Source organism: Dendrobates tinctorius, unplaced genomic scaffold (assembly GCF_039654945.1).
Source record: "Dendrobates tinctorius isolate UK_male_01 unplaced genomic scaffold, ASM3965494v1 ptg000512l, whole genome shotgun sequence".
In the NCBI taxonomy this organism is placed as follows: Eukaryota; Metazoa; Chordata; class Amphibia; order Anura; family Dendrobatidae; genus Dendrobates; species Dendrobates tinctorius.
Window position 1 is genome coordinate 626524 of NW_027362171.1, and position 24941 is coordinate 651464.

The 24941-nt window shown below is 46.8% G+C and overlaps 1 protein-coding gene across 1 annotated transcript in view; it reads left to right on the top strand.

The window, feature by feature from the left end:
* Positions 1–760: 760 nt before the first annotated feature.
* Positions 761–24941, top strand: part of LOC141078145 (vomeronasal type-2 receptor 26-like) — a 234185-nt gene continuing 210004 nt past the window's right edge. The window contains exons 1-2 of the mRNA XM_073564975.1: positions 761–855; positions 1305–1596. Of these exons, the coding sequence (XP_073421076.1) occupies positions 761–855; positions 1305–1596 (387 nt within the window). The remainder of the gene's footprint in view (positions 856–1304; positions 1597–24941) is intronic.

Below are 24941 nucleotides of genomic sequence, written 5' to 3' on the forward strand. Positions count from 1 at the left end.
TCTGGGACTCCCCGACGAAAGAGCCAGGTGATGCTGACCAGGCCCCCCGAGGGACCCCGATACTGGGACCCCGGCTATGGATGCTGACCGGGACACTGATGGCACAGCTCCCGCTGCCACGGCTGTTTCCTGCAGCGGAGCACGAAGAGCCACCCGCTGCTCCTCCAGGCCTCCTGAACTGAGCCCGTCACCCCCGAACACGGGCATTGCTGAGAGGGGCTCCGCGGATGAGCTGGCCGCGGTCCTGGCGCTGAAGCGTCCCCCTCCACACAAAGCGGCCCCCGAAGCGGACCGCGAAAGCTGAGCCCCTTCGCCGCGGCCCCCTGCCGCACTCGATGGTCCCCCACTGCCTGGGAAAGATGGTTGCAGCCCTGCCGAATTGCAGGCCGAAATTCCTCCAACTTCCATCCCCCTGCTGGAGGGAGAAGCAGGCCGCGCGGCCCGGATGTCACCGCCATGGCCCCCCGCTGACATTTAGAATTGCCGCCGCCCGGCGCCTGACAAGCCCGCCCCCTGGCTTGAAGTAGGCCGCGGCCTGGTCATCGCCGCGGGCCCACGCCTGGCCTGCGGATTCCTCCCAGGCCTGGTAGCGGCAGCAGGCACTGTGCGCCGCGCCTGGCCTGGAGGGTCCCCGGAGGGGCTCCGGCGGCGCCGCGAGGCCCTGGGGGCTGCGTCTGGTGAGAGACGCTCGGGATGCCTCACCCGCCTGCAGCGCAGCTCCCTCCCTGCCGAAGCAGCCTCGCCGAAGGTCCCCGGGACGATGCTGGCCACCTGTGACGCCAGCCAGCCCGGAGGCTGCGACCGCGCCGCCGACCTCAGCTGCTCCAGGAGTCGCTCCACATCCGCCATGGCCAGGTAACTTCTTTGTGGGGCCGGATCCAAAGAGGAAGGGGACACCGACGCCCTTCCTCTATATACTCCCCCCACTCCAAGGCACTCCCCCTGTTATCCGACCACCCCCCCGTCATGTTGGCCTCCGCCTATGCCTCCTTGATGGGGGTAGGGGAGGCCCGGCTCCAGCCACTTCTTTGTCATGAGGCATTTCCACTGAAGTTTGATCAGCCTGTAATTTGATTTTCCATTTTGATTTTGAGTACCATTCCAAATCCAGTCCTCCATGGGATATTCATTTTGATTTATATTGATAACTGTTCTGTTTTATTTTTCTGAACACATTTCACTATGCAATTAATACAAATTTGCAACTGGAATATTTAATTCAGAGATATCTAGGATGTGGTATTTTAGTGTTCCCTTTATTTTTTTGAGCAGTGTATTGAAAGATATTTTTTATCTTTTTACAGCCAAGGCTTTCAGAGAAAATTTTCTTATCTGATTTTTCTTTTTGCCGTTGAAAATATCAACAAGAATCCTGACATTTTGCCCAATATTACTCTGGGATATCATCTTTATGACTCGTGCTCTGATGGACGACTGGCAGCACGACATGTGTTACATTTTCTGTCTGGACCGGGTGGGATAATCCCGAATTACTCTTCTATGGGCCGTGGTCGGCTGGTTGGTGTCGTTGGTGATCAGTCCTCAGCTCCCACTATGGCAGCAGCACAAATCCTTGGATTATACGGATACCCTCAGGTACTGGACACTCTCTGCATTTCTTTAGTACAAGTGTTGTAATGTGATTGAATAATTATTCTCTAATAATATCTGTAATATCTGTGATAAATCAGTAATGTTAGTAAAGCACAGCACACCTTCTACACCATCATCTCATGTTCTGTGGAGTCACTAGAGAAAGGAAAGATTCCCCATGTAAAGTTATCTGTTACATATGGAAACACCAATATTGGTTCTTTATTCATCCAGGATGTAAAGGAGAGAGTGATTGAAATAAGCAAACATGAAAATAATGATTTTATTTATATGGCACCAATAAAATTCACAGCTCTTTATAATTCAGTGGTAAATGTACAAATAATATCAAGGGGTAAGGTTTCTCCTTGCGGAGAGTGACATACCAGCTCTGGCTTGTCAAGGTAAGGAGGCATATTCGCCGTGCAATGTTCCTCTGGGAAAATAATATGCAAATTGCCTCTTCAGAGAGAAAGAGGACTTTTACTATAGAGAGCCACCTGTTATCTTAAGTCATATTACAAGACTCGTTAAAGGGTTGATTGTGACTTGTAGGATCACTACTACCAATAGGTGGCACTGTAGAGTAAAAGTCCTCTTTCTCTCTGAAGAGGCAATTTGCAAATAATATCAGACATTACAGAGTGTGGAGACTGGAGATGAGCGAATATTTCAATGTTCGGTTTGGGTTACGATCGCCTACGAGGTGGGTGAGGTATGTGTAGGCCTGCTGTGCTGGGAGCCCCGATACCACATACAACTGCTCAACCTGCTTTTATGTTCATCCACTCCCAGATGGCACAAAATCAGTTTCATAGACAACTTTTGTCAGAAAAATGTAAGGATAATAACACGAGCAGTTGACTCAAAGGAGTGGAGGACTGCCGGTCTCGGAGGCCTACTGCTACAGGAAACAGGCATGACGGAGACCCAACCAGGAGTCTACACATTTCCAACAATTAGTGGCAGACACCAACAAAGTGGCATCAATTTCATCAGAGTAGAAATAGTATAATAGGGACCGACATATTTTCAACTACAGCCAAACCAGCAGATGGACATCATCCAAGAGTCTATACATTTCCAAAAATTAGTGGCAGACACCACCAAAGTGAATTGAATTTCAATATAGTATAACTAGTAAAATTAATATAATGTGGTCTGACACCTCTTCCTCTACAGCCATCCCAGCAGATGGAGACCCAATCAGGAGTCTTCAAATTTAAATTTATTAGGGGCAGACACCACCAAAGTGGCATCAATTTCTAAAGAGTAGAAATAGTATGATGGGGACCGACACCTCTTACACTACAGCCAACCTAGTAGATGGAGACTGTACGGGCAAGGTTCCTTAGCCTTGGGAAAGCCTGGAGGGGTGTAACTAGGTGGCCTAGCAAATCCAACCTTGGATAAGCAGCAGAAGGTGAAAACCACAACCCAAGGAAGGAAAGGAAGTGGCACCAGGTGTTACTCCAGGGCTGACCTACAGATGGTGGCAGCTGACCCCTAGAGTGGCTATGCTGGTATGGCCTGAAGTAGGGATGAAAAATGCATTCAGGCACTGTAGGGACGATGGAACCACAGGTGCATATGGGACTAGCTGAGGAACAGAAAAGCACTGGCAGGTATAGGCTGGACCTGGTGTTAGACAGATGGGCACTGGCAGGTGCGATCTGGACAGGATGATGGAAAAGTAGACAAGACAGGTATGAGCAGACAGGTACAGGGTAGACGGGCAGTTCTGGGGAACAAGGCAAATAGCAAGCATGCAAGGCAAACTAAAAACATTGCTCCGACACCTCCATAAATAAATAAGTATTGTACTCGGGCCTATAACTGGGGGACACTGACATATAGGGGGCAAGACGAGGATGTGTTGTGTGAGTGGGAGACTGAATCTCATGTCTGTTAGGTATGAGAATATCCAGCAAAGGGTTAAGTCTGTAATGGCAAGAGGTCAGAAACTCAATAGTAAAAGGGAGTGATCCACTGTGTGAAAGGCAGATGCCAGGTCCAGGAGAATGAGGAAGACAAACTAGCATCACTTTTTTCGGCGGTAAGTAGGTCGTTGGTGACTTTATTCAGGGTAGTTTCAGTGGAATGGTTTGGTTGGAAGCCATTATGTAAGGAGTCAAAGAGATAATTGGGAGGACAGTTCAAAATGAATGTATTGTTCTATTAGTTTGGAGGCATATGGGAGAAGTAAGATGGGGCAATAGCTACACAGAGAGGATGGTCTAAGGGTGAGCTTTTTGAGGATGGTTGGGATCGAGTTATGTATAAGTAGAAGAAGATATCACTTGTTGGTGACAAGTTGAAGAGGTGGGTTAGGCTTGGGATGAAGACTGTGGTAAGGTTTGGAATGAGGTGGGACGCTATTGGGTCAAGGTTGCAGGTGGTGAGGCAAAGTCTTCAACCGAGATGAGAGGAGAGGGAGGGGGAGCTGATAGAAGTAGGACAAAATTTAAAGCTCTGAATAGCTGTTTAAAGTTCTGAGACAGTTATGATGTGAAGGATGAGAAGTCGGTTTGTTTTGCTGCAATGACCAATTGCGCAGCAATTTTACAACTTATGTTACTGGAGGGGCTACTCCACTACCTTCCTTTGGCAGCTGCACAATAGTAAACTTTGCTATATGAGGGCCTACAAGAACATGTGCTCCAGTAGATGGAAAGCGATGCATCAAGTGGGCTGTGCTCCTCTTCCTCCCCCTTAATATCTCACACACTACAGTCCTCAGAGGTGGCACCCCAGTTTCCCTTGTTTTCCCCCATGTCACAACTCTCCAACCGACCAACTGACTGTTGGGGACCACAGATGGCTGAGTCTCCAGATCTGTTTACGCATTCTATGCCATGGGCCTCTTTGTGTGTAGCCCAATCCCCTAGTGGCATGAAATTCAGGAACAATCTGTTTCATATTTATTAATGACATTCGTGTGTTTATAAGTTGTTTTTTTTTCTATCTTGGGAACAGCAATTTTGGAGCAGTTTTCATTGTTGCAAGGACCCACACATTCTTTCTTTCATGTGTTGCCACTTTCTGTAATTAATTGTAAGTCTTCTGATTGGTTTGTAACCTGTATATATTTTTCTATGTATTCTGTTTTTACTTACCTATGACTAAGGGTGCCTTTGCGCACCAGAAACACGTCAGGTGTTTTTTACATTTTAATATGGAATATTAGCCTAATAAAGGTTTTTCATTTATGCCGGTGGGCCGAACAAATTTTCTTCTTCTTGTGGATATCTGCTGTGCTCACCAGCGAATTCGTGCACCCACCTGTGGATTAACAAACTCAGCCCAAAGTGGTTTTCATTTGGATGCGATGCAAACTCCCAGTCCTCCCTCTCCTACTAATAATAACCTTTATTTATATAGCAGTAATATATTCTGCATAGCTTTACAAGTCAGCAGTTCATATAAAACAGTCAAAAATTACAAAGTTTACGATAATCAAAAAATTAACCCCTTAACCCCCAAGGGTGGTTTGCATGTTAATGACCGGGCCAATTTTTACACTTCTGACCACTGTCCCTTTATGAGGAAATAACTCTGGAACGCTTCCATGGATCCCGGTGATTCTGACATTTTTTTCTCATGACATATTATACCGCATGATGAATGTAAACTTTCTTTGATATGACTTGTGTTTATTTGTGGAAAAGAAGGAAATTTGGAGAAAATGTTGGACATTTCGCAATTTTCCAACTTTGAATTTTTATACCATTAAATCACAGAGATTTGTCACTCAAAATACTTAATACGTAACATTTCCCACATGTTTAATTTACATCAGCACAATTTTGGAGCCAATTTGTTTTATTAGGAAGTTATAAGGGTTAAAAGTTGATGAGCAATTTCTCATTTTTACAACACTATTTTGTTTTAGGGACCACATCACATTTGAAGTCACTTTGAGGGCTCTATATGACAGAAAATCCCCAAAAGTGACACCATTCTAAAAACTACACCACTCAAGGTGCTTAAAACCACTTTCGAGAAGTTGATTAACCCTTCTGGTGCTTCACAGGAATTTTTGGAATGTTTAAAAAAAATGAACATTTAACTTTTTTTCACAAAATATTTATTTCAGATCCAATTTTTTTATTTTAATAAGGGTAAGAAGAGAAATTTGACTCCAAATATTATTGTGCAATTTGGCCTGAGTACGCTGATACCCCATATGTGCAGATAAACCACTGTTTGGGCGCATGGCAGAGCTCGGAAGGGAAGTAGGGGCTTTTGACTTTTCAACACAAGATCGCCTGAAATTGAGAACAGATGCCATGTTGCATTTGGAGAGTCCCTGATGTTTATAGCCAGTGGAAACCCCTCACAAGTGACATGATTTTGGAAACTAGACCCCCCAAGAAACTTATCTAGATGTGAGGTGAGCACTTTGTTCCCCCCAAGTGCTTCACAAAAGTTTATAACGAGAAACAGACTCTCGAGTCCAGAATACATGTTAAACAAAAAATTCCTAGTCTTCAATACCTAGGATTGGGTAAATATCCTATGGAGCTCCTCCTAATAGTTAAACACATAAAAAACATGGAGCATATAGTCCATAGCAATAAAGTCTGAAAAAGTAACATAGTAACATAGTTATTAAGGTTGAAGGGAGACTTTAAGTCCATCTAGTTCAACCCATATCCTGTCCTAACTTGCCCTAACATGTTGATCCATAGGAAGGCAAAAAAAAACCCATGTGGCAACAGTAAGCTTCACATTGGGGAAAAAATTCCTTCCCGACTCCACATACGGCAATCAGACTAGCTCCCTGGATCAGCGCAACACTAAGGAAACTAGTGTATATACCCTGTAATATTATACTTTTCAAGAAAGGCATCCAGTCCCTTCTTAAATTTTAGTAGGGAATCACTCATTACAACATCATATGGCAGAAAGTTCCATAGTCTCACTGCTCTTACAGTAAAGAATCCGCATCTGTGAGTATGCTTAAACCTTTTTCCTCCAGATGTAGAGGATGCCCCCTTGTCCCAGTCACAGGTCTAAGAGTAAAAAGATCATTAGAAAGGTCTTTGTATTGTCCCCGCATATATTTATGCATTTTAATAAGATCGCCCCTAAGCCTTCGATTCTCCAAACTAAATAACCCCAAGTGTAATAACCTGTCTTGGTATTGCAGACCCCCCCAGCTCCCTAATAACCTTGGTCGCTCTTCTCTGCACCCGCTCCAGTTCAGCTATGTCTTTCTTATACACCGGAGACCAGAACTGTACGCAGTATTCTATGTGTGGTCGCACTAGTGACTTATATAGAAGTAAAATTATGTTCTCCTCATGAGCATCTATGCCTCTTTTAATGCATCCCATTATTTTATTTGCCTTTGCAGCAGCTGCCTGACACTGGCCACTAAATGTGAATTTGTCGTCCACCCATACACCCAGGTCTTTTTCAGTGACAGTTTTGCCCAGTGTTTTACAATTAAGCACATAATTATACATCTTGTTCATTCTACCCAAGTGCATGACCTTACATTTATCCCCATTAAAGCTCATTTGCCATTTATCAGCCCAAGCTTCTAGTTTACATAAATCCTCCTGTAATATAAAATTGTCCTCCTCTGTATTGATTGCCCTGCAGAGTTTAGTCTCATCAGCAAATATTGAAATTCTACTCTCTATGCCCCCTACAATGTCATTAATAAATATGTTAAAAAGAAGCGGGCCCAATACTGACCCCTGTGGTACCCCACTGCTAACCGTGACCAAGTCCGAGTGTGCTCCATTAATAACCACCCTTTGTTTCCTATCCCTGAGCCAGCTCTTAACCCACTTACACATATTTTCCCCTATCCTCATTGTTCTCATTTTACGTATCAACCTTTTGTGTGGCACCGTATCAAAAGCTTTGAAAAGTCCATGTACACCATGTCCACTGCATTCCCTTGGTCCAGTCCTGAACTTACCTCTTCATAAAAGCTTATCAGATTAGTCTGACATGAACAGTCCCTTGTAAACCCATGTTGATATTGGGTCATAAGGTTATTCTTCTCCAGATACTCCAGTATAGTATCTCTTAGAAAACCCTCCAGGATTTTACCCACAGTTGAGTGTTGTAAGTTCGTTTTCCCCTTCACCATTGAGGTGTGATGAACTCCCTCTTCTGGTGAAGGAAGGTAGTGAGGCTGATTACAAAGCACCTGAGCAGAATGATGATGACTGGGTGACTGGGATCGCTGACCGGATATAAGGCAACCGACGCCCTTCTGCCTTGCGGGTGACTCCTCTGAGGGATTCTTGGAGACAGTCTGATTCCTGCTCCTCTAAAGCTAAGATTTCTGCTCTACTTTTTGCATTTGTGTTTTTGTTTTGTTTTGCCTTGTTGGTCTGGATTTCTGCCTCTCCCTGCTGGGTGAGCTGAATTCCTTTTTGCTCTGTCTTCAGATAATACCAGAGGACTGATATAGTCTTTTTGAAGCCTAGCGTCTTCAGGGTTTTTTTCCCTATCAGTCTGTTGGCTCTTGTTTTTGAGAGGGTTTTGGCGGATTGCAGACAGCAGCCTTCCTATTCTATCCTATTTAGTTAGGTTGGGCCCCATCATTTGCTCAGCCTATCTTTCTGTCTGTGTGAGTGTTTTTCCATCTCGCTTCACCGTCATTATATGTTGGGGGCTGCCTATTGCTTTGGGGTCTGCTTTGGGGCAGTTTAGATTTCCCTTTTCTGTCTTTAGGCTATGTAGTTCTCCAGCTGTGATCGAGGGGTCTAGGGCACCGTAGGATCCCCCCACGGCTACTGCTAGTTGTTGTTGTTAGATTCAGGGGTCTGCAATCCGATAGCTGCCAACTTCTCTGGGTTTCTGGACTTAGCTAGTATTTCTGTTTTTGCCTCCTACGGTGACTCATTCATAACAGTTGAGGTTAAACTTACTGGCCTATAATTTCCAAGTTCAGTTTTTGTCCCCTTTTTGAATATTGACACCACATTTGCTTTACGCCAGTCCTGTGGTACAGACCCTGTTATTATGGAATCTTTAAAGATTAAAAATAATGGTCTATCTATGACTGTGCTTAATTCCTGCAGTACTCGGGGGTGTATCCCATCCGGGCCCCGGGATTTGTCAATTTTAGTGATTGTTAGACGCCGCCGTACTTCCTGCTGGGTTAAGCAGGTGACATTTTATGGAGAATTTTTATCCCTGATCATGTTATCCATCATGGGATTTTCTTGTGTAAATACTTTTAAAAAAAGTCATATAGCATATTGGCTTTTTCCTCATCCTCATCCACCATTTCACCCAGACTATTTTTAAAGTGGGCCAACACTATATTTTTTAGCTTCTTACTATTTATGTAGTTAAAGAATATTTGGGATTATTTTTACTTTCTCTGGCAGTGAGTCACTCTGTCTCAGTCTTTGCTGTCTTGATTTGCTTTTTACAGAATTTATTTAATCTACTGAATTTAGTTAATGCCTCATCACTACCTACTTGCTTTAATTCTCTAAATGCTTTCTTTTTGTCCCTTATTGCGCCCCTTACAGCTCTATTTAGCCATAGTGGTCTCCTCCTATTTCTCACAGGTTTATTCCCATACGGTATATATAGCGCACAGGTTCTACTCAGGATGCTAATAAACGTCTCCCACTTTCTTTGTGTATTTTTATGTCTCAGGATATCGTCCCACTTAATTGCACCAAGATCATCTCTCATCCGTTGGAAATTTGCCTTCCTGAAGTTTAGTGTCCTTGTAACCCCTCTACTACACATCTTATTAAAGGATACATGAAAACTTATTAATTTGTGATCACTAGAGTTGAGCGACTTTTGTTTTTTTTGGGTCGAGTTTCGTTTCGTGAAACCCGACTTTTCCAAAAGTCGGGTCGAGTGAGATCGTCCGACTAACGGAAAAAGTCGGGTTTCGTTCAGACCGAAACACGAAACCCAATGTAAGTCAATGGGGAAGAAAAGTCGGGAGTGAAAAAAGGACAGGAAACACACTTACACTGCCCATTTGAATGCCAAAACCATAAAATCTTATTCCTGAAGCTTGTCACCCTTTATTTACTTCATAATACAAGCTACGCATTGAAAAATGGGGGTTATTTGGCTAAATTTGCGTGGGGGAGGGCTGGATCCAGGTTTTCATGTGCCCAGGGCCAAAGAGCGCCCCTTTAACACATACCACAACTCATGATGCTCTGATACGGCAGAGAAATAGCGGTCTAGTACAATGAAAAATACTTCACTTTTTACATCTCATGACTGATATCCATTTAAAATTCTCCAATAGCTCCAAAAACGGACAGTATATTACTCCATACAGTATTATGGCCACCGCATAGTGCGCTATACAGAGTAATGAGGCCCATCTATTTCTCCCTACAGAATCATTGATCCCATATAATGTTTGAAACTGTATATGATGAGCTCCACATAATGCTACAGTATATGTTGGTCCACATGGATGAATCTCTACTGTCTTATGGGCCCAAATAATGCTCCATACATAATGGACCCTATTTCTAATGCTCTAGTGTATAATGGGCCCTGTACATGCTGCTCCAGTGTCTGATGTCCACCTTTGGAATGTTCCAGTGTATGGTGGGCCCCATCTATCATTCTCCAGAGTATAGTGCTCCCCAAAAATAGCAGGCCCAACATTGAAAACAATGAAATAATTCTCCTCGCTATGGAATCCCTGTACTAGTCAGGACTCCTTGTCGTCCCCATCTTCCATCCCTCTGCACTTGGCTGTTTAGGCAGAGGGCGTACAGACGTGATGTCATTGCGCTCTCTGATCACAATATCAGTGTCAGGAAACGTGGAAGACGTCATGGCGGTGGAGCAGGGAGAGGTAAGTATTTCAACCTTGCAAGTGCTGTGATCCTGAGCAAGCAGGGGGGGCCCACTCGTTGGCGACGGCACTGGCACAGGGCCCCTCATAGTACAGCGGTGTGTCTGACAGCAGGTGGGCCGAACCTGTACTTTCATCTGCAGCTTCCTCTTTGTCACCGTGTAAGGTGGAACATTATATGAGAAGGGTAACCTGAGTTTCATCAGGGTCAGATTCAGGCTGAGTAGAGTGCGAGAGGAATTTAGTGGTCTGGGTCAATGTACCAGCAGAATCATTGAGCAGTGGCTGGGCATCAGTGCACTTGTGGCGCCCACAGGAGTATGGTCGCCACACTGGCATTACCTTCCACCTAGGGAGTGTGATGTCATGCTTGGGAGCAACGAACGAAGGATCTCTCTAGCAGGTTAACTGATTGGTCGGCATGATTCCCACGACTCACGACCCTCCAAACAGCATCCATGAAGGCAAAATTGTAGTTTGACGTGGGCAGTATGGTTGCAAAACTGAACCTTAAAGGAATGTCCAGAAGGGCACCACCAGGAGTGGAGCCTGCGGCGTAATTGGACTCAACACGGGCAACCTCAACCATCCAGCAACCGAAAAGATGCACGCATTGCAAGCTTAATTCCGTTAACGAACGAGACTCCGTCCTGCCCACGCGGTCCGCGTCCAGCTTACTAGAGGGACACGCGAGGCTCTGGCACGCGAGATTGGGCAATAACTGGTGTGTCAAGGCCTTACATGTCCGTGGCTGCATGCGCGCTACACCGAAAGGGCCAGCGTGTGTCGCTTACAGGTGCAGATAAGCCGCTGAACACCGTTAGTGATTGGGATCTGGGATTACAATTATTACCCGCGAACGATGATTTCCCAGTAAGTGAAGGTCAACCGCTGTTCCGGAATTAGGCCTAACCGTCATTCCTGAAAAAGGGAAAAACTTATGTGTGCAAACCACAGGTGCTGTAGCTTGCATAACAGCTCGCCAGCCGTTCTCAGGCACATTATGGATTACACGTGATTGCACAAAGGTGAGAAAGGGTACCGTATCACCGGATAACATGTATGGATAGCATAGTTTACACATTAAAAATATATGTCTATACATCAGGAGGCAGGCTCAGACGGTGTCAGGCCCAGTATGGATTTGACAGCCCAGACTACACAGCGGAGGAGCAGGGAGAGGTAAAGATTGCAAATGCTGGGGCCCTGGCCAAGCACGGCTGGCCCACTCGTGGGCGTCGGTACTGGCACTGGGCCCCTCATAGTACGGCGGTGTGTCTGACGGTGGGTGTGCACCACCACCGTCAGAGACACTTGATTGCACTATGAGGGACCCTGTGCCAGTGCCCGCGCCCAAGAGTCGGCCTACCCACCTGTCAAGGGCAACGGCACTCGCACGGTTGCGTGCGCTAGCTGGGGAACCCGACCATGGGGGGGGGCAGCCCAGTTAGGGAGGTTTATACAATGGCATATGTTGATGTTGGACATTCAGCTGATGCAAAAGGCGAAATTGGTCAAGTCCCAGGAAGCGGAGGACCAAAGCAAGCCATGTTTCTGTCAACCTATGTGTCATCAGGGGAAGGTGGGACAAAATCCTTGGAAACCCATGCATGGTTCATTTTAATGAAGGTTAGATCATCCACATTTTGGGTCGACAGACGGGTCCTTTTTTCTGTCAGTATTGAACCAGCAGCACTGAAGACTCTTTCCGATAGCACACTTGCAGCTGGGCACGCGAGCTCCTGTAAGGCATATTGGGCCAATTCAGGCCAGGTGTCCAGTTTTGCGGCCCAATAGTCAAAGGGGAATGACCTGTGTGGGAGAACATCGATATGGGAGGAAAAGTAGTTTGTAACCATAGTTGACAACTGTTGTCTCCTGTCACTTTCCATCGATGCGGTATTACCAGTTGTGTGAGCGGTACTTGAAAAATCAGTCCACAACATTGTCATGAAACCCCTGTCTCCAACGCCACTTCTGCTGTGTGCACCACGAACAACTCTGCCAAGCTGCCCCCGGCCCGTACGGCTCGTGTGAGAACCATCACCGCTGCTGTGTGCTGGGAATGCCTCAAGCAACCGATTTACCAGAGTTGCTTGTTTATTAGCCAATATTAGGTCAAGGTTCTCCTGTGGCATGATGTTTTGTAATTTGCCTTTTTAGCGTGGATCCAGGATGCTGGCCAATCAGTAGTCGTCATCGTTCATCATTTTGGCAATGCGGGGGTCCCTTTTTAGGATCTGAAAGGCATAATCTGACATGTGGGCCAATGTTCCCGGTGTCAATGATGCACTGCGAGTGCTGGTTGGAGGAGCACTTTCTGGCAAATCCACATCCCTCCAGTCACGCACAAACCCTGTACCAGACCTTGCCATGCCAGCATTTTCACTTGCCCCACGAGATGCATCCTCCTCCCCTAAGTAATCATCCACATAATCATCCTCCTCCTCCTCTTCTTCCTCCACCTCGTCCAGGAGAGGTCCCGGAGCAGACAATGGCTGAATGTCATCAAGGATTCCCTCCTCGTCAACGTTGGCTGCAGACGCCTGCTCCTTAAGGTGCGTCAAAGTTTGCATGAGCAGACGCATAAGTGGGATGCTCATGCTTATGATGGCGTCGTCTGCGCTTACCAGCCGTGTGCATTCCTCAAAACACTGAAGGACTTTACAGAGGTCTTTCAGCTTCGACCACTGCACACCTGTCAACTCCATGTCTGCTCTCAAAGTGCCTGGCCGTGTATCCTCCCACAAATGCATTATGGCCTGCCTTTGTTCGCACAGCCGCTCAACCATGTGCAGGGTGGAGTTCCACCTTGTTGCAATGTCGATAATGAGGCGGTGGTTGGGAAGGTGGAGCAATCGCTGCTGCTTCTGCATACGAGTGGAGTGTACAGGCGACCGGCGGATGTGCGCGCACAGTCTTCGCACCTTCTGGAGCAGGGCTGTTAACTCCGGATAATTTTTAAGGAAGCACTGCACCACCAGGTTCAAGGTGTGAGCCAAGCAAGATATGTGGCTGAGTTTTGAAAGGGCTATGGCTGCCACAAAATTACGGCCGTTATCACTAACTACCATGCCTACCTCAAGATGTACACTGCCCAGCCATGACTCAGTTTGTCGCTGAAAGTACTCGGCCAGCACCTCGGCGGTGTGTCTGTCGCCCAAACACATCATCTGCAACACAGCCTGCTGACGCTTTCCACTAGCTGCTCGATAGGGGGACACCTCGTGTGCAACAGTGGCAGCTGCAGATGGAGTGCTCGTACGACTGCGCTCTGTGGACGAGCTTTTGCTTCTGGAGGAGGAGGAGGAAGAGGGTAGAACGCCTACAGCCAACTGTTTCCTATACTGTGGGCTAGGCAGCACTGTCCCACCACCGCTGTCCCCTGTGGACCCTGCATCCACCACATTAACCCAGTGCGCAGTGATGGACACGTAACGGCCCTGGCCATGCCGACTGGACCATGCATCAGTTGTGAGGTGCACCTTTCCACTCACTGACTGCTTGAGTGCATGGACAATGCGGTCTTTCACATGATGGTGGAGGGCTGGGATGGCTTTGCGAGAGAAGAAGTGGCGACTGGGTAGGTCATAGCATGGTACTGCATAGGCCATGAGTTCGCCGAAAGCTGCGCTTTCCACCAACCGATAGGGCATCATCTCAAACGAGATTAGTTTGGCAATGTGGGCGTTCAAACCCAGTGTACGCGGATGAGAGACTGAGTACTTTCTTGACCTACTCATAGTGTCTGGGAGGGTGAGCTGGACTTGAGAGCTGCATATGGTGGAAGTAGCGGTGGACAGGGCGGACTGAGAGAGGGTTGATGATGGTGATGGAGTTGGTGTTCTTTCTGATGGCCTAGATTCAGTATTTCGTTGATATAACAGTGGGATTCCCTGACTGCTGCGGCCTTGCAACGACACCTCAACATTTGCTGCTGTGCTGACTGGTGGGCTTACAGTGGGGGAAACAATGTAGCATTGCTGACTACCTTCTTTGTGATCAGTTGCACATGTTGTACTTGAGGTTTGGTGTTGTGTCCACGCTTGCAAGTGCATGCTGGTTAAATGTCTAAGCATGCAACTGGTATTCAAATTTTTCAGATTTTTCCCTCGGCTAAAGGTCTTTGCGCACTTTTTACAGATAACCTTGGCCTGATCATGAGGATTTTGTTCAAAAAAGTGCCACACTGCACTCTTCCTACTTTGGCAGACATTTTACGGCCTAGCACGCTGTGATATTTTAACCCTCTGGACAAGCTGTCCAGCAACTCTTTTGATTTTTGGAACCTGTGTTTGGAGTGCTCCGTGCCTGCCAGATAACAGCTGTTGCGATGTCGATGTCTGCTGTGGATGCTCCTCATCTGAGCTATTGGAAGCAGCACCCTCTTCCCCCAATGGATGCCAATCTGGGTCAACAACTGGGTCCTCCATCACCTCCTCTTCAATGTCATGTGCACCTTCCTCTCTGTCACCGTGTATGGTGGTATAGTGTGCGGGAAGGGGCACCTGAGTCTCATCAGGGTCAGAATCTGGCTCTTTACACTGCGAGGACAATGTAGTGCTCTGAGTGAATGTACCAGCAGAATCTTCTATCAGTGGCTGTGCATCAGTGCACTCCATGTCAGATTCATCTTGGCCTGGGTAATTCACCATTTCACTTGATAATCCAGGCATGGTATGTGAAAACAGCTCATTGGAGTAATCAGTAGTACGGCCTGCTTCATCCTTCAATCTTAGTTGGGGTGAAGGACACAAGGAAAGGTGTGGTTCATGAACATGAGCTTCCAGTGACGACTCAGTGCTTTTACTTTTTACAACTGAAGAAGAGGAGGCGATAGAGCTGGAGGCTGAGTCAGCAATGTAAGACAAAACTTTTTCCTGCAGCTCTGGCTTTAAAAGCGGTTTGCCAAGTCCTAGAAAACTAAGCCTTTGAGGCCTTGTGGAGCCAGACGATGATGCAGGCTCAACACCTCCTGCATTTGGTCCTATTTTGCTTTTGCCACTACCATCAGATCCACCACCAACACCATCATTACCAGCTGCCAACCCCCGCCCAATTCCACGGCCTCTTCCACCAGTCTTCCTCATTTTTGGTAGAAATGTAGACAAAATCCAACAAACTATATAGTAATGTAAAACAAGGTACAAGGTGTCTATAGGACATGGGAGATTTTGAATTTCTGCACACACTTGTGGACACTGGACACTTATGGATTGTGTGAGGCCCACTGAATATCACAGCGCTATGTCACAGGCTCGATGGCACAGGTGTGAAAAAAGTGACTACAGGATCACGGAGATTTTGAATTTCTGCACACACTTGTGGACACTGGACACTTATGGATTGTGTGAGGCCCACTGAATATCACAGCGCTATGTCACAGGCTCGATGGCACAGGTGTGAAAAAAGTGACTACAGGATCACAGAGATTTTGAATTTCTGCACACACTTGTGGACACTGGACACTTATGGATTGTGTGAGGCCCACTGAATATCAGAGCGCTATGTCACAGGCAGAAATTGGCTAGTGTATCACAAACTACAAGGTGTATATAGAATTGGGCAGAATAGGAATCTCCCTAGAGTGTAGGTCTGTAAGAACGGAACAAGTCCTCCACTTATCCTTCCACAGTGACACACAGATAGCTTCACTGTGGCCGTGATAACAGCCGTTACACGGTACTGAGAGGCGCGTGCACGTACACGGCTGTCCAGTGTACGTAAAATTGTCAAGCTCCGTGTTTTTTAAGGATACGGACTGACACACGCTGTCTCTCTATAGTTTTGAATGTGATCAAACAGCAAATATATTTAACTGTTTGAAAGCTAGACAAAACTAGTAGGTGCAGGTCTGTAAGAACGGAACATGTCCTCGACTTATTCTCACAGAGTGACACACAGATAGCTTCACTGTGGCTGTGATAACAGCCGTTACACGGTACTGTGTGAGGAGTGTGCACCGCTGTATGGTGTGAAAAATGCACGCTCAGTACCTCAGCACTAGGACAAAACAATAAAATCTGGATTGCTTTGAAAAAAGCAGTTTGCTCAGCAGTGTGCACACAGCAATGCAGCTACCAGGTAGCCTTAAAAGGCAGCCTAATAACCAACAGAGCTGATGCACCAAGATATAGCCTCCCCTTGCACTGCACAGTGACTGGTGTGTTGTACAGGCAAAATCGCTATCAGCAGAATCAGTTTTTGGTGTCTTCTTCCCTGCCTAACGCTCTCCCTACAGAATCAGCAGCAGCAGCAGCAGCTCTCCCTATTCTGAGATCAGCATGAGTAACATGGCGGTCGGCGCCCCCGCCCTTTTATACCCCCTGTGACGCCCCACAAAGCAAGCCAATCACTTGCATGCCCTTCTCCAAGATGGTGGTGACCCCTGCCTATGTCATCACGTTGCCCACAGTGTCCGTGGATCCTGATTGGCTGAAAAAGAGCGCAAAAAAAGCTTTTGAAACGCGACTTTGGCGCGTAAGTCGCCGACATCGTGGCCGACCTCATCCTAGGGTCGGGTTTCGTTTCATGAAACCCGACTTTGCCAAAAGTCGTCGACTTTTGAAATTTGTGGACCCGTTTCGCTCAACTCTAGTGATCACTATTACCCAAGTGACCCCCAACCCTTACATTTGATATGCGGTCTGGCCTGTTGGTTAATATTAGGTCTACCAGTGCCCCCCCTCTTGTTGGGTCCTGAACCAGTTGTGAAAGGTAATTGTCTCTCATAGTTGTCCGAAACCTATCACCTTTGCTGAACTTCAGGTTTCTGTTCCCCAATGTATTTCAGGGTAGATGAAGTCCCCCATAATAATGACTTCTCCTTGAGTCGCTGCTTCATCTATTTGCTTTATGAGGATATTCTCTGTTGCTTCCATTCTTTTTGGAGACTTATAACAAACCCCCATCAGTAATTTATTATTCCACCCCCCTCCCCTTATCTCTACCCACAGGGACTCTACATTTTCATTAGATTCATATTTATTATCACGAAGGATGGGTTTTAAGGATGATTTTACATATAAACACACGCCTCCCCCTCGCTTATTTGTACAGTCATTTCTGAACAGGCTATAGCCCTGTAAATTAACCGCCCAGTCATGGCTCTCATCCAGCCATGTCTCAGATATCCCCACCATGTCATAATTATGTTCCAACAACATTAACTCCAATTCCTCCATTTTGTTGGCGACGCTTCTGGCATTAGTATACATGCACTTTATGTATCTCTCTGTACCTCTATTCTTTCTTAAATTATTAACTGTTCTAACCACACCCCCACCCCCAATTTCATTATTTGTGCCCAGGTCTCTAGCTGCACTGTCTTCCCCTCCTATAAAAGGAATACCCTCCCCCCGTCCCTAGTTTAAACACTCCTCCAACCTTCTAGCCATTTTCTCCCCCCAGCACAGCTGCTCCCTCCCCATTGAGGTGCAGCCCGTCCCTAGCATAGAACCTGTAGCTAACTGAGAAGTCGGCCCAGTTCTGCAGGAGCCCAAACCCTCCTTCCTACACCAATTCCTGAGCCACTTATTAACCTCCCTAATCTCCCGTTGCCTCTCTGGCGTGGCACCTGGTACAGGAAGTATTTCTGAAAATACCACCTTGGAGGTCCTTGCTTTAAACTTACAGCCTAAGGCTGGTTTCACACTTGCGTTTTTTTTGCGCACTTTTTTAGCGCTGAAAAACGCATGCGTTTTTTTTTTCTATATTTTGCATGGGATGCGCTTATGTGCGCATACACATGCATTTTTTATGCGTTTTTGCGCGCATGCGTTTTTTTTACTGTGCGCTCGGGCGCTCAAAATGCATCTTGTTGCATTTTTTGAGCGTCCGACTTGCCCCCAAAAAACGCATGCGCACGCAATGCGTTTTTTTACAGCAAGAAACCCAATATAAGTCTATGGGTGCGCATATGTGCGCATATACATGTGTTTTTTATGCGTTTTTTAGCGCATGCTTTTTTTTTGTACAATGGTTATGGTAAGGGTTAGGGAGAGTTAGGGTTAGTAGAGTCAGGGTTTAGGGTTAGGGTTAGGGTTAGGGTTAGGTTAAGGGTCAGGGTTAGTTAGGGTTAGTATGGTCAGGGTTTAGGGTTAGGGTTTGTAGGGTTAGGTTAAAGGTTAGGGGTTAGGGTTAGGTTAAGGGTTAGGGTTAGGGTTAGGGTTAGGTTAAGGGTTAGGGTTAGGGTTAGGGTTAGGTTAAGGGTTAGGGTTAGGGTTAGGGTTTTGTTAAGGGTTAGGGTTAGGGTTAGGTTAAGGGTTAGGGTTAGGGTTAGTTAGGGTTAGTATGGTCAGGGTTTAGGGTTAGGGTTTGTAGGGTTAGGTTAAAGGTTAGGGGTTAGGGTTAGGTTAAGGGTTAGGGTTAGGGTTAGGCTAAGGGTTAGGGTTAGGGTTAGGGTTAGGGTTGGGTTAAGGGTTAGGGTTAGGGTTAGGTTAAGGGTTAGGGTTTGGGTTTGGGATAGTACTACTAACCCTAACTAACTCTAACCCTTACCCTAACCCTTAACCCAACCCTAACCCTTAACCCAACCATAACCCATTTTTTTTGGTTGAGGACAAAAAATGTAGAAATAATGCAAACGCACAAAAAACACATAAAAAACACATAAAACGCATAAAAACGCTGCGTTTTTTTCCAGAATGCGCATAAAAATGCTTGAAAAAAACGCAGCATTTGTATGCGTTTGTATGCGTTTTTTCCATGCGTTTTTTAGCGCAAAAAACGCGCAGCAAAAAAACGCAAGTGTGAAACTAGCCTAATTCCCTGAAATCATCTTTAAGCACCTTCCACCTACCTCTAACTTTGTCATTTGTGCCAATGTGCACCATGACCGCTGGATCCTCGCCAGCCCCTCCCAGTAATCTGTCAACCCGATCAGCGATGTGTCGGACTCGAGCGCCAGGTAGGCAGCACACCGTTCGACGATCCCTGTCTTTGTGACAGATTGCCCTCTCTGTTCCCCTAATAATTGAGTCTCCCACTACCAGAACCTGTCTGGCCTGCCCTGCTCTCCTATTCCCCCCCTTACTGGAGCAGACACTCCTCCGGCTTTCAGAGGACATGCCTTGCTGCAGCAGTGCTACTCCTGTACTAACACTCCCCTCATCTGCCAACTTAGCAAACTTATTGGGGTGTGCCAGATCAGGACTAGCTTCCCTGGCGCTCTTCCCTCTACCCCGCCTTCTAACTGTCACCCAGCTAGCTGCTTCATTGTCCTGCAGCTCCAACCTAGCATCCCCCCTCATCTATCCCAGTGAGCGTCTGCTCAGTGAGCAGAAGACTCCTTTCCATATTGTCTATGGATCTCAGTGTTGCCAGCTGCACATTTAGATCCAGTATCTGGGCTTCCAAATGCACAACATGCTCACATCTCGCACAGCAGTCTGCACCCTCGACCGGCTGTTCAAGGATTTCATACATGCGGCAAGACATGCACTGGATGGCATTGGCAATAGTGAAGCACATCCTAATGGGGTTTGCACCAGACAAAAAGATAAGCAAAAATAAATAAAAAGTATTAATAAAATATAACAGCAATTCAGTAATACCTCCCTTGGAAACTCCCTGAATCCAAAGTCACTGAATCACAAGTCACACACTTACCACAGTTCACACTTATGCTCAGGTCACACTCAGCTCATTCACACTCGCTCAGGCAGAAGATTTAAAAGATTTTTTTTCCCTTTAACCAGCACACCACCCTGCTGCTCAATGCACTTCCAAAAAGTGTCAATATAAAAATGATTTTAATGATACAAATACATAAGAACAGACCACAATTAGCTAATTTATGTGCTAATCAAATACAGAGCTTAAATGGTACAAAAAGTACACGCTGCCTGTGCAGCATATGATTCAGTACATGGAGGGCCAAATTACACAATCCATTCCCAGCAGACTTGTTCCCTATGGTATCCAACAATAAAATACCACCACATATCTGTGATGAGCGTCAGCTTACTCTGAGTCGTTTTTCTTGAATGAGTGGACCCTCTTGGCCGTGGCACCCACCCACCTAGGGCGAGCTGACCTAGTACGAATCCACCCCCTATACAGGGAGTGTCAGGGGCAAGACCAAGGGGATGAGCCACCACAGCAGCTGGACCAAACGGCCGGCTCAGGAAGACACTATTGAGTGTCTGGCAACAGGACGGACAGGATACCAAACATAAAGCGAAGTCACAGAGTTTCTTCAGCAAACGTGGTTTCACACTTTATTCAGGTGCAAGGCATATCAGGGAATCAGGTGCAGGGCACAAACAGTGAATCACGGCAAGGTGCGTGCAAGGCCACGCCAAATGTTCCTGATATAACACGTGCAGAAAACATACCAGGGTCCAGGGCAGGGTACGTGTTAGGGATCACACCAGAATTCCTAGGAGGGATGCGTGCTAGGACACGCCAGAGTCCAAGACAGGGTGCATGCGTAGGAGACACGCCAGGGTCCAAACATGGTACATTCAAGAAGGTAGGCAAAGGCACGCTGGCAGCGGACTCTTGACATCTGGCAACGATCGACATGATCAGGGCATCAGGCTGCGGACATCAGCTCCGGACATCAGGCTGCAGACATCAGGCTTAAGATCTCTGGCAGCGATCGGCAGGTTCCGGGCATCCGGCAGGCAAACCAGGGTTCCATGCAAGGAGACAAGACAGGCTAGCAACACGATGCATGTTAAGGAACACGCCAGGGTCAGACTCAAGGATGGAGGCCTGCGCGTGCAGAGGGACACGCCAGGGTCAGGCAAGACAGAGCCCTGCGCGTGCAGAGAGGCATGCCAGGTTCAGGCGAGGCAGAGTCCTGCACGTGCAGAGAGGCACGCCAGGGTCAGGCGAGGCAGAGTCCTGCACATGCAAAGAGGCATGCCAGGGTCAGGCGAGGCAGAGCCCTGCGTGTGCAGAGAGGCACACCAGGGTCAGGCGAGGCATAGTCCTGCGCATGCAGAGAGGCATGCCAGGGTCAGGGTTCAAGGACAGGGTTAGGGCCTGTGCGTGCAAGAGGGCATGACAGGGGACATGGCAAAGCCTGCGCGTACTTTTACAGAAGCACGGGGAGGTATGTCATGGGCAGGCGAGGGTCTGCGCGTGCTTTAGAGAGCACGGAGAGCACAGTGCGGAAACAGCGTGAAGTGCAAGGGAGCACAGAGAGCACAGCTGGGGCACTGGCTAGCTGATCGGGCTGTGGCACTGACAGACGGGCAAGACTCCAGCGAACCAGACTGAGGCATGGCAGGTGACACAGCTGTCACTGACCGACGAGCATGGCTGAGGCACAAGCAGGCGGGCACAGCTAGGGCAGGCACGGCTGAGGCACCAAAAGGAGGCTAGGAAGGCCAGGCACATCCAAAAGGCACACGAAGCAGCAAAGCAAGGCAAGACGAGAAACAGGGCAGAGCAAGACCAGAGTACGGGACACAGAACACGGAACGGAAGCATAGCCAGAAACACAGAGTCAGGTCAGAGCAGGAACAGGGCTAGCAGTGGAGTGTAGGCCGAAGCTCATAGCCGGGCCAATGTAAAGCCTTGGGACTAGCCAGGGAACATGCTAGAGAGCTCCATAGAACAGAGAGCAGGAGTAACAGGCAGAGACAGAGAACAGAGGAAAAAACAAAAGGCAGAGCATAGCGAAGACACGACATGGCAGAAACAGGCAAGGCAGAGAATAACAGAAGGACTACAAGTCAAAGCAGGACAAGGACAAACATGGCACAACAGACAAACATAAGACAAGGCACGGGACAAGAGATGGAGTATGAGCACGGAGCGTGTGCAGAGATGCACGACAGAGCAAAGTGAAGGGGCACAGAATAGAGGGAGTGACCCAGCAGACCAAGCAGCCATGCAGGGAAGCAACACAATACTCAGGCCCTGAGCATAGGAAGGGGTGGTCTGATATAGGGCATAGCAACTCCACTTCCGGGTCAGAACCAGGGGAGAACTTCCAGTTCAGGTCCTCCAGGATCACAGGGAGCAGTCACATGATCAGGATTCCAGACATGCAGGGATGATTGCAGAACCAGTGCTGAAACCTAGGCAGGTCACATGATCAGAGTTCCAGACATGCAGAGATGAATGCAGAACCAGCCTCTGCTGGAACATAGGAAGGACACAAGATCAGGGGTTCTAGACATGATGAGACGATCACAGAAGGCAGAGCAGAAACGCTGGCATCCCCCAGCTCAACAGTCAAGAGGTGAGTGTGCACACTGCTCTAGGGAACATGCAGAATAGCAGACATGAGATGCGCGTGCACACCGCTCCCAAGGTCATGAGACAAAACAGACATGGCGTACATAACAGACATGGCGGACATGACAATATCTAGTATTGCCATGGCTAAATTGCCCAAATGGAGGGGGACAAGAAAGGGATGGAGAAAATATACTCATCTATTACCCGTGCTAGTGTCCATATGTAGGCACACGCCCCTACGCACGTATCGCGGTAGCTTCCTCGGGGGGACCGGATATACTTTTAGACCCTGAAGGATAAATTCACTGTGAATTATACACAGTATATGTTTGACCCTACCTGCGCTATGTGCTCATTTCATGGCACGCATTTTCTATAACCGGTGCACCTTGATCTGTACCATTTAAGCTCTGTATTTGTTTATTACGTCAATTAACTAATTGTGGTCTGTTCTTATGTATTTGTATAATTAAAATCATTTTTATATTTTTTCCTTTTCAGACTATATTGTTATGGATTATATGATCCATGTTTTTCGTGTGTTTAACAGATGTTTATAACGTAGGACAATGAAAATATCATATTTTTTCCACAAAAAAGATCTTTCACCCCGAATTTTTAATTTTTACAAGGGTAACAGGAGAAATTGGACACCAAACTTTATTGGTGCAATTTGTCCTGAGTACGCTGACACTCAATATGTGGGGGTAAACCACTGTTTGGGCACATGGCACAGCTTGAAAGAAAAGGAGCGCCGTTTGACTTTTTCAACGCAAAATTGGCTGAAATTGAGAACAGACGTCATGTCACGTTTGGAGAGCTCCTGATGTGCTTAAACAGTGGATACCCACACAAGTAACCCCATTTTGGAAACTATAGACCCCATAAGGAACTTATCTAGATGTGTGGTGAGCAATTTGAACCCCCATGTGTTTCACTAAAGTTTATAACGCCCAGCCGTGAAAATAAAAAATCATATTTTTTTACCACGAATATGATTTTTAGTCCCCAATTTTTAATTTTCTCAAGGGTAACAAGATAAATTTATCCCTAAAAGTTATTGTCCAATTTGTCCTGAGTACGCTGTGGGAGAAAACTACTGTATGGGCACATGTCGGGGCTCGGAAGGGAAAAAGTGATGCTTTGGAATGCAGACTTTGATGGAATGGTTTGCAGGCGTCATGTCGCATATGAAGAGCACCTGATGTGCCTAAACAGTGGAAATGCCCCACAAGTGACCCCATTTTGGAATTTAGCCCCCCCAAGGAATTTATCTAGATGTGTCTTAACAGTGGCAATGCCCAACAAGTGCCCCTTTTTTGGAACTAATCTACTGTTTCCTGGTATGTGAATTTTATAAGTGACCCCGGATCTCACCGCAGCTCAGCACGACTAGGAATAGAGTCCAGTGACCGGAGGTAACCTCTATGACATCACCCCCGATTTCTGATGTTGCATTCCCAGCAGCACATTCACTAGTGGTTGCATCTTGATACTGTACAGGTTGAAAAATAATTATCCTTCAGACATGGATTATGTCGTGGGACATAACGATGGACAGGTATGGTATATTGTTGCTTTTTTATTTTTATTACAGGATATCGAGGGCTTCAGTGGAATAGGCGAGGTTGTAAGTATGGTTTATTGGTTTATTTGACAATATTGAAAGTCTGTTTCATTTTTTCAATTAAAGGTCTTTATTCTGGCTGCGTGTTCATTTATCATACGACTATAGGATTAGTAATGGATAGGTGTTTTATTGACACCTCTCTATTTGTAAGCCGTGGGCTTGTTTTCACCTTACAATAGAAAGGTGACATCAACTCATCAAATATTACCCCACTTGCCACTTGCCACCACTGCAAGGCATGTGGGAAGAGTTGGTCAAAGCACCAGAAGTGGCACATCTTATAGATATGCCTTTTCTGGGCAGCTGCAGGCTGCTATTTTTAGCCTGGGTGTTATCAATAGCCCCTTACCATCCTGAGAATACCAGCCCCCAGCTGTGAGCTTTAGCAATGCCACTAATTAATTCATTTATAGCACAGGTAGTGGCTGATGACTACCCCCATCAGCCGCTCCTGCTGTCACTATTATTAGCAGCAGCAGGGGCAGGCTGATGGGAGTAATAGTCCCATTAGCTGCTGCCTTCTGTCTCCATTATCACTTAAATGTAACAATCATCATTCTCCCCTGCTCACACCGATCGCCGGCAGAGCAGGGGAGAATGATGAGAGCCGTGATCAGCACCCAGCAATGCTTCTGCCCTGGTGCCCATCTGTGTGCTACTGATGTGGCACATGCATGCACACATGTGCCACACGTATTA